The following is a 19,949-nucleotide window of genomic DNA, read 5'->3' as shown; positions in this document are numbered from 1 at the left end:
TAAGAACACTTCATTCCAAGTTTGAAAATAGCTTGAGAAGGGACTGGAGAGGTGAATCAATAGTGAGGAGCACTTACTGATCTCCAGAGGATCTGAGTTCAGTCACCAGCACTCATGACAGGTGGCTCCCAGTAGCAACTAACTCCAGCCCAGGGGAATCTCATACATTCTCTGGCGACTATAGACCTGTGGCTACAGCACGTATACACGTGCACGTGTGCATGTGTACACACACACACACACACACACACACACACACACACACCCCAGAGGGACTTTAAACCTCAAATGCTCACAGAGCCAACCCACGAAGCAATCTATTATCAAACTTCCAGGTGGTGTCAATTACAAGCACATCTTACCACTTTATAGACAGGAAAGCAAAAGCCAAGACACTCGGCAGTGAGGCTAACAAGTGGATGCTGGCGAAGGCAGCACTTGTCTCACTATCCCCCCTGACCCCTGCTGCCTAGCTTCCATGCTTGCTAACCTAGTCATTTCTCCTAACTCTGCTGTGCCCAGCATGGCCTCAGAGGCAGGCTGAAAGCCATTATCTTCATAGTACACTCCTTAGTAGAAAAAACTTCAAGCCTGTGAATGGGAAGGAAAAAAAAGTCACAAGCCAACTGGCTTAGATTTACCTTCTGGTAAAATAAATCAAGCTACCACAGGAGCCCACACTTGAGAATCCCTGCACAGCACACTGCCTCACTCAGCCAGCTCTGCCCACACTAAGAGCCAGTCACTGTGAACATGACCTATCACTCAGCCTTTGTCACTACCACATCATCAAACTGCAGATGACCCTCTGCTGTGAACACAGTGAGGCATCAACTCTTTGGTTTTCTTAATCAGGATACATGCAGGGCAGGCATGGTAGTGTACGCCCTCACTTCCAGCACTCAGAATAGAGAAAGGGTGAAGCTGCAGACCACAGAAGGCTATACAACAAGACCCTGTCTTTTACCAGAAAAAACAAAAACGTAAACTATAAAAAGTTAACACTTGATCTCACTGTGAAACTCCAAAGATAAAGATGGCAAAACAGGGAACTGCAAATCGCAACGACACCAATTTCAATAATTAAATACATCAAAGCACTACGGCAGGCAGGGTTACAGAGAACCTATCAGACTCTGCTCATGGGGGGCAGGATACTCCTGATCTCTAAGCTTCTTCTAGTCACCCTAGGATTTTCAGGCAAGAAGGATAGATAGGGTTCAGTATACATCTCTCTTGGAAGAAAAGTGTTAAAGGTTCTGTGCTACAAAATGAACACCTCAATGGAGAGGGCTATAAAGTTAACTCTGTCTGCTGTGTCAAATACAGTTAAGCATCTTGCAAACAAAAATAAATCCAAGAAGCTGATCCAACAACAGGTTATTGGCTCTATTAAGAACAAAAATATTCCATATTTATAATATTAGAATTTGCTGCAATTTACATAACTCCATTTTTCACAGGAAAAAAGTATAGTTTCTAACTAAACGAACAGTGTATTCTTTTCACAAGGGTCTCTCCAAATAGTCCCACAGTCACCTGTTGCTTGTCATGTCTGCTGAAACACTTGCTAAGCCACAGCATGGCAGGCACATGTGTCACCCGGTAGGAGGGGATAATCCCTAATTACGTTTCTTTACAAAATGTAACAGGGTAGAAATGACAAAAACGTAGCCACTGATGAAAGAGAGACAAGAAATCTAGCTGCTAGTCTCAAAACCTTAGTGTGGGAGGCTTTGGGAGCCGTGATGAGTAACCAATAGCACTGGGCAGTCAGTCAGGTTGGTCTGCACCGTAAGCATGAGGACTAACTACACGGAACGCCTGTCTTTTTCTGGAGGCTGGGAAGTAGAGGCTGAGACAGGGTTTCACTCTGCATCCCTGACCATCCAGGAACTATGTGGACCAGGTTATCTTCAAACTCAAAAAGATCCATCCACCTGCACCGGTCTCCAAAGACAAACACCACTATGCTATGCCCAGCTTTGAAGCTACTTCTAATTTTTGCTTTAATCCTAGCCTGGGCAAAGCAAACAACCAAACGTGATAAGCGATTTGTGTCTTCAACCTCAGCCTGAAGCACAGCAGCCTCCAGACCCACAAATGGGCGGGCGCTTTTGTTTAAATGTGTATGTACGCACTTTGTCCCTCAAGAACTTCACTACGACCAAGCTGCCAGTGTGCTGTTCTGTATAACGAACTCCTCAGAGCTGTGTCTACCTGGTTTTGCAGGGAGAAGGGGCCCAGACGCAGCAGTCTCAGAGGGTATGAAACAGCATCATCTCCATGGAAGTGTCTGGAAACAGGTAGGGTGGAACTGACTGGCAGGCAGAGGCCAAAGACTGCTAAACACACTGCTTGTACATGATGGTTTTCTACAACTGATTACCTCACACACATTCTCTACAGTGAAAAAGAATCCCTGCCCAGGCAAGACAGCAAACTCTTCCTTCCAGCTGACTTACACTGCCACAACACTGGTGTGGGTACCTCCTGCTTGGAACTGCTGCTTCAGTCCCTCCATCTTGCCACAGTAACTATGCTGCTGTGGGAGCTAGGGGCCTGTCCCACTCTCTGTTTACAGTCTCATCAGATAGGCCTTGACTCTACAAACCTCCATTTCAATAGCTACACCTGGCTTAGACTTCATTATCCACTGAAGTCTATGGGTTATAATGAAAAAGCCGCTAATTGAATGGCACTTAACTAGAACAAGAGCCACACTTACTTTCTTTGCTCAAAGGTAAAGCTCTCAGTTTCTATGCTGCATGCCAGGGACTCATCTCCAGAAACAACCACCAGAAAAGACTTTCCCAATACTGGTTCGAGGTTGAGGTATGGGGAACCCGCCTATGAGCCCAGCACCAAGAAAGTATAGACAGAAGGATCCAGAAGTTCAAGTCCTGGGCTAGGAAGCTGGCTCAGCATGTGTAGCACTTGCAGTGAGGACTGAAGACCCGAGTTTGAGCCTCAAACATAGGTAGTTCGAGTTACCTCTGGAGAAGAAAAGATAGACTCAACGTTAAGTGTCCTGGGAACTCATATGTCCACTGTGGCACACACATCCACACACATCCACAAATAACTTAAAGAACAAACAAACACCCTCAGCTATTAGGAAGCTGCATGCCAGCCACCTGACGCCACATCTGACCAAAGCTAGCAAAGACCTTTCTTGCTAAGGAATGCAGCATACATGTCCACTTCTCTTATTAGCTGCAGAATATTAATATTTTAATGGTTACTTATCTTGTAAATTATTTTTAGCTTATTCTTTGAGAACTTTGAGAACTGAAAACAATCAAAAAAGGATGTGTTCTTGTAAGATAAGCATTATTTTAAGAGAAAGAAGGCCAACCACTTTCCTGAGACGTATTTTATACAAGGACATAGCCACTCAAATCAACCTTATGTCAAAACTTTATGGAAAACAACCTTTCTGAAAGCATACCTAAGTGACAGAAGAGGACTGTCCAGAACCAGTGTTTAGAGTGTTTAATGCCATATCCTAGCATCAAGGCCACTGCAGCTGGCCCCAGGTAGCACAAATATGAAACCTGTCAGTTTCTGCTCCATTCATCCCATAACAGAAACCTACTTAGAGAAACCAGCTTAAATGGCCTGTCACTCCAGTAAGTGAGGCCAAGGTAGTAAGACGCTTTGGTTCCAGAATTCCCCTTTCTTTCATGTGTAATCTGTATTTCAGACCACCTACCAGAAGGAGAGGAGAGCCGCCAAAGGTTACTGGCAACCTTCCCTAAGAGAAACCAAACACAAAGAAACAGAAAGGGGAGCTAGAGAGATGGCTCAGTGGTTAAGAGCACTGACTGGGTTGGGAATTTAGCTCAGTGGTAGAGTGCTTGCCTAGCAAACACAAGGCCCTGGGTTCGGTCCCCAGCTCCGAAAAAAAAAAAGAAAGAAAAAAACAAAAACAAAAACAAGAGCACTGACTGCTGCTGCAGAAAGAGGACTCAGGTTTGATTCCCAGTACCCACATGGTGGCTCACAGCCATCAGTAATTCCAGTTCCAGGGAATCCAATGCCCTCTTCTGGCCTTCAAGAGCAAAGTACTCATGCGGTATAGCCATATACATATAGGTAAAACACACACACACACACACACACACACACACACACGCACGCACGCACACAAAATCGAAAGACAACTGTACTGCTTACACGAATCCTGAAGGGTTACCTTGTAGGCAGTACCGAGCATATGTCTGACACATCCTGCTGACCACTTCATGTGCGTTATCTTCTTATTCTTCCTTTTTCAACCCCATTTTAGAGATGAGAAAACTGAAGCTGAGCGCAGTGAGTAACTTACCCAGAACCCTCAGTTAACGAGTGGGAATGACGCCCACGTCTACCTAGTGCCACACTCCAAAGTCTTTGTAGTAGTGTATCAGCAAACTGAAATAAATGTTGAACTTCCCCTGCCGCGCATCCCCAAGAAAAACCAAAGAATAACCATCCATGCCATAACCATGCTTGAAATACCTCAGCGTTTGGTGGCCCTGGCCCCTCCTCCCCATTGTTAAAACTACATCCTAAGAAATGGAGCTCTGTGTCCCATCACTCAGGATAGGCAACGATTTACAGTGAGGCAACACACACTGAACGAGTAGGAAATCCTGAACAAAGCAACATGGGCAAATGCCAGGGGGTGGGCAAATGCCAGGGGGTCCGTCTCCCGTTTCTCAGGGCACAACGCTGAGAACAGCATCATTACGAGCTGACTGACTGCGCACACCGTGTCGGATGCTGTTTATCTACACACCCCTGTTTCATCTGTTTACACAGCAGCGAACTGAGGCTTAGAAAGAGCTGCCTCGTGCAGCTGGCTACATGCAGAAGAGCTGGTGAATATGAACCCTAATATTAACCTCGGCTCTTCCTACTCCACCAAAGAGAAAATGTCTCAGAAGACGCCATGAAGAGTTGACTGGGGACAAGGCCACAAGCGGAGTCTTATTTCTCGCATCAGGTGACATATGTAAACACAGAACTTGTGTCTGACTTTTTTAACTTTATTTCCTGGAACATTCTTGCCTTTAGAATAACAGGCTAAAACATTCAAATTAAGGAAGTTATATGAAGAGTTCTATACAGCAAATGAATGCACCTCGTTGTTAATCAATCCGTTCTAAGGCCTAAGTTAGTAATTCACAGCTGGTTTTAGAAACATTAATGCAGAGGGTTGGGGATTTAGCTCAGTGGGTTTGGTCCCCAGCTCCGGAAAAAAAAAGAAAAAAAAAGAAACATTAATGCTATTCTATACATCTGTATCAGTTACAGGAGAATGTTAACAACAACCCTTAGAATGGTGCCTGCTCCATCAAATTAAGTTTATTAATAAAATTTTATGAAGACTTAACACACCTAACATTTCACAATTATTTAAATTCAAAGTATCTTTTCAAGGAAAGAAAAAATGTCTTAAACTTGCTCTGAACAGAGGCTAATGGACTTGTTAAAAAGAAAATATGGCGAAGCCAATGAGAAGTAAAGCCAAGCTAGCCTGGCCGGACAGAGGCTGCCTGGGAAGTCACTGGGTGGTCACACAGCAGGGCAGCATTCTAAGGGTCAACAGCTACTAAGCCCCACGTTAGTCAGGGGGACCGTGAGGGACAAGGGTACAGTACCTGATGATGAGCAGGTCGAGGCCCCGCTGCAAACTGACAGGAGAAGGGAACAGACACAAAAGGAAAGGCACAAAGAGTCAGAAACGCAACAGAAACCAACATTACAGTATCCAACAAACTAAAGGGTAAAGACCCACATGGGAAAATAAAAACACGAAACAGTACAGGCTTTGCTGCACGACAGTGACAGACAGGCACCAAGACCCAACAGTTAACAGCCCGCCCAGATACCCTGTCATTCAGAAGCTGGGAAAAAGCTGGTGAGCTATCAGCACCTGGGAGCTCCCTCATGAGAACAGCGTGAATAAATAAAGCCTTAAAACAAAAAGAAAAACCCGATGTAAAGGGAAGTTTGAAACACTAGGTGGTTGGTTGTATTAAAACGAATATGAAAATCAAATATGTTGTATGAAACAAAGTGTGTACTGCTGGAGGACACCAAAAAGGGTTTACATTACTAAAGCGCGGCAGATGCTTATACCCACAGGAAATGTACATCAAAAAAGACTGAAGTTTCCCTTAAATGGGTGTCTAACAGGTGTGTGTGAGTGTGAGAGAGTATGTGTGCGAGTGTGTGTGTGTGTGTGTGTGTGTGTGTGTGTGAGAGAGAGAGAGAGAGAGAGAGAGAGAGAGAGAGAGAGAGAGAGAGAGAGATGCAGTTAACTAGTAAAGCTGCATACCAGGCATGCTAAAGCAAACAGCCAGTAAACAACAGTGATCTATTTCCAATGTGATTAGTCAAAATAGCATTATTTTAAGATGGAGGATAACGGGAAAGAAGTACGAAATTTCAACTCTATTTGCAACTAGGAGCAAACACTGGAAGCCCCACTGAGGAGGGCTTGCCTATGCCCCACACTGGGCAGGAGAGAAGGGAAGCTGAGTCTTCGGTCGTTTCCAGCAGGTGACATGCACTTCCGCTCCACCTCTCACAACAATTTCTCAGGATTAAAGAAAAACAAAAACAAAACAAACAAAAATCCTCTGGAACTAAATAATTTATCAGAGCAAAAGCTGGCCCCTAGTAATAATTTTAACTACAAAAGACAAGAGAAAATACAGCACACAAAGCCAACTAAAGGTTAAGCCCCCTCCCCTCCTTTAGCAGTGAGAATGTCACAAACACAGTTCTGAGCACAAACCACTTGGCATTATTTATAGTCGTCATGGTGTCTTGGAAGCCCCTATGCCTTCATAACCCCAAGGAGCCAGGCTACAGAGAACTGAGAGCTGTTCTCTGCTGGGCACTTCACTCGCCTACAGGAGCAACTTCCAGCTTCTAACTGCCCTGCTACGCTATCCTATCCTGAAAATGTTCAGCAGGACCATGGAGCACCCCATCCCAGTGTGGGAGCCCACGCCACACATTTCTGACATGAAATCCTCCCCCAGAGGCTACGAGGTCATCAAGGGTTTACAAGAGTGCTTTGATGCTATGTGCTTGGTCATGGTATGTGAGAAAAGCCGACAAATCTAGCAAACTGGCTTTTCAGAATGACAGAAGATGGCAGCTAGGAGTCCTCTGTAAAGAACATAAGGTTTTGAAATTTTATTTATTTATGAGAACAGAGTAGCTAACTCCTCCACTGTGGACATCAAGTTTCAAGATGAGGCAATACCATCAATGTGCCACGAGAGTAGAGAGCAGCAGGAAGGATCTCTGGTGACTCATGTGAAGAAACTGGAGAGAAGGCCACTTCAAACATGGAGCTGTGCATACAGGGGCCCGTCTCATCAGTATTCTGCACAAAGGCCCCATTTCCAAGGATCTACTAAAGGAGCCCAACTTAAACAAACACAGAGTTGCAGTCAAAAGAGACCCGTCTTAAGCACACCATCCCCACGCCCGTGCGAAGGCCCTGGAAGATCCCTGGACTACTTGCATTGGCCCCGAGGTCTTTTGGACTGTTACCAGTCTCTGGATGGCTGTAAGCAACAGAACAAACTGTAGTCACCGCTGGCCTGTATTAAAATAGAAACTTGTTCTTTTAAAAGGTAGGACTTTCAGATGGTGAGGCTGTAGCTACAAAGGAAAGCAGCCCAGTGAACTGAGATCCAGGGCTAACGCCACCCACCCATAGCCTTCCCCTGATGCACACAGTCGGTAACTGAGTATGGTCAATGGAACAGTTACAGATTACTACAAAAGCCAAATTGTTCCCAACCGAAATTAGATTCCAATAGCTTCACTGTTTTTCTCAGACCTTTTAAAAATAAACTGCAGTATGAAGAGGTCCATCAAGAACATGGAGCAGATGGGAAGCTTGTCATCATTTAAATGAGGAACAAGACTCTCCATGTCATGAACCTAACTCTGAGAGGATGGATCAACTGGAAAGTCAGACGGCAAGGGAACCTGAAGGAGAGAGGGGCACTTGAAGCCAGTAAAGTAGGACTGAAAAAGCAGATGACTGGAGAAGAGCACAAGGCACACTATGCATGGCCAGTGGCCGGTTACAGCAGGAACAGGATGGTATTAGTTTGCCATTGCTCAATAAGCTGCAGGCCCCTCAGTGCAGTCCCACGCCTCTCCTTGCCGGTCCCAGCAACTGGAGAATGAAAGAGACGAGACCATGGCAGCTTGGGATGGAAACAGAAAATGCCATCCTGCCAAGCTTCATACCCAAGTCTACCCTCCCGGCTCCAACACAAATGAAATAAAAGCTATTAGACCCAAAACAATAAGCAAGAATAGTCTGGCCTCTGCTAGTCTTGCCCTTGCTTTGGGGCATGGAATGGATGTGCCATGTGTGGGTTTTAGTAATGTGGGTGATAATGGTCACTACCAGAGGAGATGGGAAAAAATGCAAACAGGATAGTAGCTGAGGAGTTTATGACCACAGGGAAAAAATGGCTGATAACGACAGACAATTGTCCCCCTGATAACCAATTATAAAATAGAAAGGGTAGACAAAAGGCCTTAAAATTCTTCTTTTAGATTCAACTTATCTTTTAGATTCAAATCTGAAGGGGCATTTCACTTTACATTTAAAATGAGGGGGATGAAGCCCAATCATTCCTGTCTAATTCCCAATGGACAACCACCCACCCAATTTGTAATGGTTTTCCCACAGTGCCTGGCAGGAGCTAGCGTGCCAGGATGGAGATGCAGAGGAGAAGCGGTCAGTACATCTGTTCATCAGCCAAGGTGGATGTGGTCAGAAATAATGTGCCCACGGCACCGCTGCCGGCAAGAAGTACAGTTTGTCATATTGCTTACAATGCAGTATTTTATCCAGCCTCTTCCAGCCAGGGACCTGTAAACGGGAGTCTGTTCCAAAACCTTCCTCCTCTTCCAGTTGTCTGGGCAGTGTACTGGCACTGCTCTGCTGGGCTGTCGAGAAAACTGGTTTAGAGATGCAGCTCTTCACTCGGGTTTTGCGCCAAGCTCTAACCATGTAATGTCACTCTGACTGGCTTTCCCCATCATTTAAATGGGGCTAGGGGAGAGGGCCACAGAGTTCTCTACAGTAAGAGCTCACCATGACATCCGTGCTTAACAATTAGGATGGGGTGAGGCCTGCTGTGGTCTCAGGCCCACTCCAGTAGCCAAGTATTCACATTCCCAAACCACTCTCAGAACAAAACTTGCACCAGACATGGGGGGTTCACCATTTCAGCAAAAAAGGAGACAAGCAAACAGGCAACAATGTCTAATGTTCCACAACTCTAAAAATGGTTCGTCCAACCACTGGGGAGAACCAGGATCTAAGAACAGGATGTTGGAGAAGAAGGCACCAAGGGAGAGGAAGGCAGGAAGAGGTGAGAAAGACAGGCCACTCTGTGCAGCCTACACTCTCCTAGCTCTTTAAGCAAGTCTCTGGGACATTTCAACAATTCAAACTTCATGCAGGAAATCCAATGAGCAGGAGCTAATGCGATGGCCTTCCTGGGCTACAAGCACAAAGCAGGGTTGGGGGTGCAAAAAGAAGATCCCTGTATCCAAGATCCACAGAACTCAAGTACAAGGGGGACGTGAGGGACCATGAGATGGTACAGAGACACCTTCTGCCCAAAGCTACTCATGCAGGGAAGGAGACGACGCTCAGGGTTGGAGAGCAGAAGCCACTGTGCACTGTGAGACAGGAGGATGGCCTGCAGTCCATCTTAGACGTGTTGCAATCCACATGAGGGTGAGCAGGGATGACTGCACTCACATCTGTATGGCACCACTGAAGAGAGGAACAGGCTGGGGTGGACAGCATGCACGTGGTCACACTGTCGAATGGTTAGACCCTCTGGTGACACAGCTTCAGAAACCCTTCTTCCCACAGCACTCAAGTCTGAGGCTGACCAATCAAACCCAGTTTGCTGCTAACAGCATCATAGTCTACTTTTCTGAATCCCGAACAGTACAAGTAAAACATTCAGAACTTAAGGAGGAAAACCTGAATGAACCAGCTCTGCTTTCTCCTCCCTAAGAAACGTGAACTAGCACTGGCCAAGTTGTTGCCAAGGCAAATGTTAAGCAGTCACAGCAGGGACAGTGTAGAGGTGCTAATGATGATGGTGATGGTAAGTCCTCCCCAGAGCAAAGTGAGCATTCACTAAAAGATCACAGCAGCTACACGGAGGCGTGAGAACCACCTCTGCTTACTTACCGGAGACCGGGCCTGAGGTTGTGAATTCATTGTCTGAGGGGCTTGAGGATAGACCAATGTGGCTGGACCTGCATTCTGTCCAGAGGGATAAGGGGTCTGTCAGAACGGCAAAACAACAGCATATTTTTAAAAAATATGACACAGCAACTCAAATCCAACACTTTTTAAAAGCTTGCAGAGTGGTCCGCACTGTGGTCTGTAGCTCTGTTTTCAAGTTTTAACGTTATCATAACGTTCAACAACTAAAGGTAAGTAGTAGTGGACGCCTCCTGACAGCTATCAGCAACCCACATCTAGGTACAATTTTGTCACATGAGGAGTGCAAAGGGTCTGCTGGGACTTATATCAACTTCGGGTATAAATATGTGTGTGAGCGTGTGTGTGTGTGTGTGCGAGCGTGTGTGTGCATGTTGTGCAGGAGGGGAACTGAGGCCAAAGGGTGCTAGGCAATGCTTCAACACAGTGGCCCTCTCCCCAGCCAGTTCCCAAAGAGACAGAAGGCTAAACCACCTTCCATTCTTTCCTTATTGGAAGTCTACGAAGTCTAGCCACAAACTCAACTACAGAGCAGTTACCTGGTCATGAATATTTAGTTAATAATTAGATGAAACTGAGCTGGTTCAGGTTTATTTTTTATCTTACCAAAAATTCTTTGCATCATTACACTGAAAGGCTTGACTACATCAACTTTTTAAAAATACATGTGGATTTTTTTTATATCAATTTTGGCTAATACTGATCAAAAAGTATTTCCTCACATGTCTGAAAATACAGTATCAAAGCTGGCATGGAGGTGAAACCTGAAATCCTGCACATGAAGGGCGTAGGTAAAACAACTGGAAGTTTGAGGCCAGCCTAGACAAATAGCAAAGGCTGTCTCAGCAGACGGAGGTGCCGTGTGTGAACGAATGCAGAAAGGCTCTCCTGCTCAACCTCGGACTCTCCAAGTTCTCTGTGCTTTCACAACAGAAAAGGAAGCCACTGCTTCTTCATGGACCATGCTGGAGAGATGCTCGACAGCCACAGTGACGACCAGTCAAGATTTTAATAATGTCTTCAACACAGCAGCCAACAAAGGCCACACACACGTAGTCATCAGAAGAGGGGAGCATGGATTAACATTCGGGGACGGTAATGGCATTCACCCATCTAGCCAAAGGAACTGTCCATGTTGTTTTTAATGTGCCACCGCAGGTCGCCCCAGCTCTCTCTGAGCTCGCTCTCTGCTCCCTGTCTGTCTGCCCATCTCCATATCCACTTGTCTTCCTGTCCCTTCCCCAGGTTCCCACACCTCTTCCCTCCCTCAGAGGTGGCACCAGATATGTTGCATGGTGTCATTTCTCAGGGTCCATCTTGGCACATAGCAATCACAGGTACCTAACATCCCACTGCATATTTCTTATCACAACAATTACACTAATACTTTTTCATTTTTCCTGTAGTTTAGGCTCCTGCTCTAAACATATCTTTAAAAAAAAAAATCCAAATCCTTTTCCTTTTAAATATTTACAGTGAATGTATGTACAGAGTCAATTCATACCGCATACAAGCCAGGTTTGTCTATAGCCGTGTCTGGTGCAGGCACACAAATACAAACAGACGTGACACACGACATCTAGTAAAGGCATGCCGTGTGCACACACACGCACACAAAGCAGTGGGTGATGCAGGCACGCACACTCACATACAAAGCTTAGTCTGGTGCAGGCATACACCCATATACAAAGCAATATCTGGGGCAGGCACATAAACTGTTCTCTTTCAACATAAGCTACCGTGCCTTCAGCAACAGGGTGGTGTTTGTCAATGGCACAGGGTGAGGGAGTTCTGCCAACCTCTATCTCCCTGGCCATTTATCCCCCTGCTGTGCTTTGAGCAGTAGAAGGAAAAGAAGCCTCCGTAGCCCTTATTTACTTCCTGTCCATGAATGATTAATCCAGTTTCTTCACTGACTCAACTCACTACTGTGTTTTACTAAAAAGTATCTGAACGACTCAACAAAGGGCCCTTTTCAACAGTCTTTTTTTTTTTTTTTTCACTGTGTGAGTTTGTGTCTGTGTGTGGCACATGCATGTTTGAGTCTAGGAACTGCAGAATCTAAAAGAGGGTGTTGCACTCCCTGGAGCTGGAGTTATGGACAGTGGTGCGACACCCAGTGTGGGTACTGGGTCTTGGGCACTATGCAAGAGTAATGCCTGCCCTTAACCACCGACCTCTCACTCCTCTCCAAACATCCTCTTCTGGATTTTACATCATGTTTCAGTATTCTAGGGTGGGAGTACTCCTCCCAATGTAGTCCTGTGTCACTGCGTACACGAGGGGCTTAGGGCTTGGTTCTCTTTCCTCCATGTATATCTTGGGAATGGAACTTTTGGTTCATGAGGCTTGGCAGCAGATCCCTTTACATACTGAGCTATCTTGCCAGTACCAGTGGAAACCATCTTTGACCTGGCTGGGGATAGATCGGTGAAGTATCATTTTAAGAATTACTAACAGTTTTGAGAACTCTCCCTTTATAATGACTTTCGAAGCCAACATGGGTATACACAAGGTGGAATTCAGTGTAGGACAACAGCCTAGCACCTACGAGGCCCTCAGATGTATTACCTGGTACTACAATACAGAAAAGAAAAAGGACTCCAAGGAGTGCACAGGCATACTCCCTGTGGCCAGTGAGGCTAGTATGCTGTTGTCATAGAGGAAGGAATGCTCAGACTTCCCTCAGCATTATGTTTCAATGAGCTTGGGTGCAGGCCTAGATAACTGCTAGACAAGGGCAGGCTGAAAAGGACGGGCCGACCGCACAGCTCCTCAGTCGCTTACGTAGGCCTTTCAAGCCTGTCGTAATTATTTCTAAACAGTGATTATGATAAACAGAATCTGAGGTTTGCGGGAGAGGGGGTCCACTGGCAGATGAGAAAAAAGGGAAACCACACATGAGTTACCACGACTTCTGACAGACACACGGAACCCACACATGGGACTAAGATGGATTTTCCACGTCCACCCCCCTACATGGTCTCTCTGTGTAGCCCAGGCTGGCTCAGACTCAGACATCCACCTGCCTTGGCCTCCTGAGTGCTGCAACCAAAGGTGTGCACTGCCACTGCCCGGCTCGACTTTCTGCCTTTACAATGAAAACAACACATTCAGGTGACAAAAACCAGGATGACCGAAATCCCTCAGACAGCCCCTGCTGCACTTAGCTTGGAAGTAAAACATTTCTCGTTTTTAAGGCAATTAAGTAAATAATACCAAGAGGACAAAACCCACTACTGCTGTGCACGAGAACGGTCACTATGGGACTGAGCAGTCTCACTGCTGACTTCCCAAGAGCTGCTGGGTAACACCCAATCTTCACAACACTGACCTCCTGACCTCAAAACTGCGTGTCCAGGAATGCAGTCTACAGACAAAATCCACATTTCCAACAACCTCAAACGGAACATTCTACACTTCTGAAGGGTTAGTTTTTGTTGTTTTTTCGTTTTTGCTTTGTCTTGTTTTGTTTTTTAGTGTACCTTGGCTATCCTGGAACGTACCAGGCCAGCTTCAAACTCACAGAGATCCGCCTGCCTCTGCCTCCCAAGTGCAGGGATTAAAGGTATGTACCACCATGCCTGGGGAGATGGTTAATCTTCAAAGAATTAGCTAAATGTACATATATATCAACACCAGGGCAACAGAAATGTGTTACGGAAATGTGAGTCCAAGTTCAAGGCTATGAAGTAACTTCAAGCTAGTCTGAGCAACTTACTGGTATCTTGTCTGAATTTCGAAATTAGCAAAGCAGGGGAGTGGGAGAGGGATGGGGGGGTTTATGAACAGGAAATTGGGAAAGGGAATAACATTTGAAATGTAAATAAAGAAATATATCTAAAAAAGATTTTCAAAAAAAAAAAAAAACCAAAAGAAAAGAAAAAGAAAAAAGAAACTAGCAAGGCAGAGTGTGGAAGAAAGACAGACACTGGGCCTATATCTAATGGCAGAGATCTGCCAGACACCTAATGCCTTGGGTTCCATGACAACACCACAGAAACAATCACTTTAACTATCAAAACTACAGAGGGCTATGAGGAACAGCTCGTAGCTTTCATTTGCAAGGATGGACTGAGAAGTCAGGCAAGAGACACTGTTTTCCCATTTTAGAAAGCAAATCTTGGGCTGGAGAGATGGCTCAGTGGTTAAGAGCACCGTCTGCTCTTCCAGAGGTCCTGAGTTCAATTCCCAGCAACCACATGATGGCTCACAACCATCTGTAATGGGATCCGATGCCCTCTTCTGGTATGCCTGAGGACAGCTACAGTGTATAGTATACAGCTCCAGTGTACTCACATACACAAAATAAATAAAATCATTAAAAGAAAGAAAGAAAGCAAATCTTTTCTCATTTTACAAACAAAGAGGTATCATTAAAAACAAAACCAAAGTGCCCCAACTGCCAACAGGAACAGCACAGGCACTTAAAGGACTCCAGAAGAGGTCCACAGTCTTCACATGGCAGTCGGTGTGGCCAGGGAAATTTGCTGAAGCCAGAGCAACAGCCACCTCTCCTCCTGTCATCAAATCTGAATGTAAGTGTGCAGCGCCTGGGTCGACCTAAAGCTTCATTGTTTGTTATTTGAAACAAAGCATTAATTCAGCACAACGTTTAACCTTGAGACGTTTTTTAGAACCTTTAAAAAAGCATATTGTGTATTACACGTGTGCCCTGTGTACACCATGGCACACTAGGAGGTCAGAGCAAGCTGCGGCGGTCAGCCTTCCGTCTCCTATGTAGGTGCAGGATGCAGGGTAAGATACCAAGCTTGGCAGCAGGCACTTTACCTACTGAGTCACCATCATTTCCCCAGGCTCAGACGTTTCAATAATCCAATAGGACCAATATGTGATCCATCAATTAAGAAAGGAGTGTATATGGGACCACATCTAACCTAGAGGCACCTTTCAAATGTGTCCAAATCAGGTTCCATGGATGTGAAACCAATCCCAAGACATGCAAGAAAAATGCCATTCTAAGTTAGCACAAAATTCCTAAGGACTGCATTAACTGAAGAGTGCTGTAATAGAAGTCACTTTGGACAGTGTAACCATGTGATGCTGGAAAATAGCTTCTCAGGTTTGACTAACATTCTCCTAAAACAGGAAATGACCTGGGTGTGGTGGCACATGCCCCTAGTCCCAGATCTAAGGAGGCAGAGGCAGGCAGATCTCTGAATTCAAGGCCAGCCTGGTATACACAATGAGTTCCAGGACAGCGGGGATACATAGACTCCTGTCTCAGAGTAAAATAATAACTCATGAAACGCACTGCTCGGTGCCCAGTGTGCTGTCTCTTCACACAGCATCGGGCAGTGTGCACGGTGTAGGTGAGCAGCCCAGCACGGTGAGCCAACACCCCACTGAGTCAAGCTCTAGGCAACCACAATACTCCGCTTCCTTCCTATGAATCCAGGTCTCCTCTGCCTTTCAAGAGATATAGAACTCATGTTAGTGGGGACCCATGCTGAACCTCCAAGAGCAGGAGGAACTCATGTTAGTGGGGACCCATGCTGAACCTCCAAGAGCAGGAGGAACTCCCAAGGGTCAAAGAGAAGTCAACCATAAGGACTCCTCATCCCCCCGATGAATGGGCAAGTGTGATTATGAGCTCAGGCTTCTCAGGGCTCCTGCCCTCACAGCATGTGGACACTCAGCTCATGGGGCGAGAACTCTGCACAGAGAAGAGACGAGACTCACAGAATTCAGTGGCAAGGACATCCAGCAACAACAGCACCTCTCGAGGAAAAGAGTTCCTATGTAAATTTTAACAACTGCATCAGGGAGTGAACTAACAGGCAGTCTGAGTAGAAAACACATGACAGGGCACTGAATTGCCTTCCGGAGGATAAAAGGAATATCTTCCACTACTCTTCTGTATTTAAACATCCCATCATAATGTGAACAGGAGAGCAACAGTACAAGAGGAAGATACAATCATTTAGAAAACAATCAATACTAGGTCTCCAATATGACGTCCATCTTGCAATGCTAAACAAAATATAAAAACAAAACAATAACCACACAGTTATATTTAGATCACGGCTGAGCAGGCTAAGTCAACATTGCCTGCTGTGTAATGTGACTCCCAGAGAACTCACCCTGAGGATAAACAGACATCACATGGAGAGGTTCAGAGAAGAGCTGAGTCACCCACCCCTGGCTCTCTACAACTACCATAACTTTCAGCTGCTTTTCCCATTCCAACCACTAAGTCAGTTTCCTACCATGCCCAAAAAGATACCCATCATATACAACAGTCTAATCTATTCATCAAGTTCTTAGTGATACAGAAATAAAAGCAAGCTACCTAGCAGCCCTTAAAGCTGACTATACACCTCAACACAGCCACACCCTATCTATCCACGGGGTGGCAAGTACCGGGCTTGTGCAACATCCCTAAGGCACTGTTGTAGCACATCCTGAAGAGCAAAGCTGCCCCCCTTTCTGCTGAGGGTGCTCACTGCATCGCCAGTAATCAGCATCTGGTTCCCAAAGTCTTTTTCCTCGAGCCAGAGTCAGAGAAGCAAGCAATCCAGTACAGAATTCTGGTTGGTTGTTAGAAGCAGTGAGACAGAGGGGCAGGGTCTGTCAGGTGCACGAGTGATTCACAGGTCACTAAACACCTATAAAATATAGATTGTGGAAGGCATGTGGAAAAGTGGTATCTAGTCCCAGGGAAAGGAGAGCAGCATCATGGGGAGACACAACAAGGAACATCACAGAACATAGAGTTCTAAAACAAGAGACCAGGTCGCCTAAGCCGGAAGTAATTGGGGGGTTGGGGGTTTGCAGGGTGCACAGGTCATGAATAGGAACTGGACAGGACACTACACACGTCAGAGCGAGGTGAGGTAGAATAATGAAGTTTTAGGACCAGACTAATATCCTGTGTCAAGGCAAACATAAGATGTTCAACAGGGCAGTGTATGTTGTGTTTCAGGAAGGCAACTGTTACACAGAAGCAGTGAGGACCAGCTGAAAGGCTACAGGAAGAGTTCCAGTGTGGCCCCTGCAGTGAACCTGGAGAAAGAGGGTGAACAGAATAAATAATACACCAAGGAGGGCGAACAGGATGGCTGAACAGGTAAAAGTGCTTGCTGACAGCTTGGATTTGGACTCCAGGACCCAGAGTGGAAGGAGAGAACTGACTCCCAAAGTGTGCATACACACATAAACACACTCATGCACCAAAAACTAAAGCAGCAGGAAATCAAAAAACGCCCTAACACTCCTGAGGGGAACACGTGACTGAACGGCCAAGAATAAAGCACTGGGCCCAGGACCCTGCAGACTGTCACCTTGGTGCCACCCAGCCACACTAGTTTGTTTCTCCAGAATATACATTTATTCTTGCTTGAGTCCTTCTCAACAGACACCTTCTCTGAGCTGCATTTTTAAAATGTAAGAAATAAATTTATTCGTATTATGTTAAACTGTAACTGCCCCCCCCAACACAAAAACTAAATAGGAACCACAGAGACAAGTCAGCCAGAGCAAGCTACCATTGGCAACACAAAACCAGTCTTTTCTGGGAGAGAAAACATCACTTTAGATCAAGACCAAATAACTATATATTAGGGGGGTAGGGGATCACTTAAGGCAAAAGAAAAAGAATCTTTAAAGTAAGGTTGGGGGCAGACACTGGACAGTACTGCCTCACAAACTGTCGTCCTCTGATCTCCAGACACAGGCTATGGGACACGTGCACACATACTCAATGAAACATTACAATGAAGCAGAAAGACAGATCATGTCAAAGAATGAGGCGTAAATTCCTCGACTACTGAGTTTACTTCCTGTTGGGAGCACATCAACTTTAATTATACAAAATCTCTGTGAATTTTTGTTTTTGTTTCTTTTTTTTTTTTTTTTAATTCTTTTTTTTCGGAGCTGGGGACCGAACCCAGGGCCTTGCACTTGCTAGGCAAGCGCTCTACCACTGAGCTAAATCCCCAGCCCCTTTTGTTTCTTTTTTGAGTCAAGGTTTCTTTATGTAGCTCTCCTAGAACTCACTACATAAACTAGGCTGACCTTGAACTCACTGAGCTCTGTCTGCCTGTTTCTGCCTCTCCAGTGCTGAGATTAAAGACAAATGTCATCACATCCAGTCTAGGAATTAATTTTAGAGAGAAAATATGAGGTGACTGTAGACATCTTGTTCCTAATCTTTAGGTGCTTAATTAGGGTTTCTGTTGCTGTGGTGACCAACAAGCAAGTTGAGGAGGAAAGGGTTAGTTCAGCTTACACTTCCATGGATGACCACTGAAGGAAGTCAGGAAAGGAACTAAAGGAGGGCAGGATTCTGGAAGCAAGAGTTGATGCAGGGACCATGGAGGGCACTCCTTACTGCTTTGCTTCACCATGGCTTGCCCAGCCTGCTTTCTTATAGAACCCAGGACCACCAGCCCAGGGATGGCACCACCCGCAAAAGGCTGGGCCCTCCCGCACTGATCGCTGAGAAAATGCCCCACAGCTGGATCTCATGGAAGGTCTCCTCAACTGAGGCTCCTCCTCCTCTGATGGATGACTCTAGCTTGTGTCAAGTTCATCATTAAGGGAGACACTCACTGTGGATTTTCCGAATGAAGCTTCACTTCTGTTGAGGTAGCTTCCTTCTACTTTTGGTTAACTGGGTGTTCCTGTTAGAACAGGGTATTGAGTGTTGGGAAGTGTTTGTGTCAGCTGAATTTATCACTGTCTGTCACTCTTTATGCTCGGGGGACAAGCTGCAATGATCAGTTTCAATATTGAGTCATCCTTGTAGTCCAGAAATAAATCCAATGTAATGGTGGTAAATCTTAAAATACAGTGTACAGAACTCACTTTACAGGGCTGGAAAACCACTACTCTCTTTTCGAGGACCTATATTCAGTCCCCAGCACTGAGATATGGTGGCTCACAGCCGCCTGTAATGTCAGCTCCAGAGGATTTGATCCCTCCCTATTCTGGTCTATATAGGACCTGCACTCATGTGCACAAACTGACTCAGACCAAAACCCTTCAAAGTAGCACACATTTTCACAGTTTTAAAAAGCGCAGGAAGCCAGGATTAGAGACTGCCTCAGGATTAGAGACTGCCCAGGATTAGAGACTGCCCAGGGTTAGAGACTGCCTCAGGGTTAAAGACTGCCTCAGGATTAGAGACTGCCTCAGGATTAGAGACTGCCCAGGATTAGAGACTGCCCAGGATTAGAGACTGCCTCAGGATTAGAGACTGCCTCAGGATTAGAGACTGCCCAGGGTTAGAGACTGCCCAGGGTTAGAGACTGCCTCAGCAAACTAAAGCCACACAAACACGACAGACACCACACGACAGACACCACACTCCCAGGAAGTCCAGGCAATTTTCCTGAATATCAGGAAAAGCAAGAACAACCCTGTCCATGGAAAGGAGGGTCCAGGAAACATGAAAGAAAAGGAAATTTTTAAAATCTCATAGAAAAACAAGCCAACATAAATGTATCTTCCCAGTGATACAGAAAACCTGAGGAAGGCTCGGCTACATCTCAGCACCTGCAGTTTATTACAAGACCCTGGGTTTGGTGCCCAACATTGACAGGTTGGCCTACCCAGGTTGTCTCTCCCTATCCCACCTCCACATACAAGCTCCACACAAAATCTCAGAACGAAGACTTCAGCAGAGTAGGATACGAAGTCA

The 19,949-nt window shown here is 45.6% G+C and overlaps 1 protein-coding gene across 51 annotated transcripts in view; it reads right to left on the bottom strand.

Annotated features, from left to right (window-relative positions):
- The window catches only part of Eif4g3 (eukaryotic translation initiation factor 4 gamma, 3), a 220,356-nt gene that overhangs the window by 114,067 nt on the left and 86,340 nt on the right, over positions 1-19,949 (bottom strand). For 17 of the 51 annotated variants that reach the window (XM_087548438.1, XM_087548440.1, XM_087548450.1 and 14 more), the window contains 2 exons: positions 10,250-10,345; positions 5,649-5,681 (listed from right to left, as the gene is read on the bottom strand). In XM_087548438.1, coding sequence (XP_087404564.1) covers positions 5,649-5,681; positions 10,250-10,279 — 63 coding nt within the window. In that variant the 5' untranslated portion in view covers positions 10,280-10,345. 51 annotated transcript variants of the gene reach the window in all.

This window comes from Rattus norvegicus, chromosome 5 (assembly GCF_021556685.1).
Source record: "Rattus norvegicus strain SHRSP/BbbUtx chromosome 5, alternate assembly SHRSP_T2T, whole genome shotgun sequence".
NCBI classification, from domain to species: Eukaryota; Metazoa; Chordata; class Mammalia; order Rodentia; family Muridae; genus Rattus; species Rattus norvegicus.
This window is presented reverse-complemented; position numbering and strand designations above follow the sequence as displayed.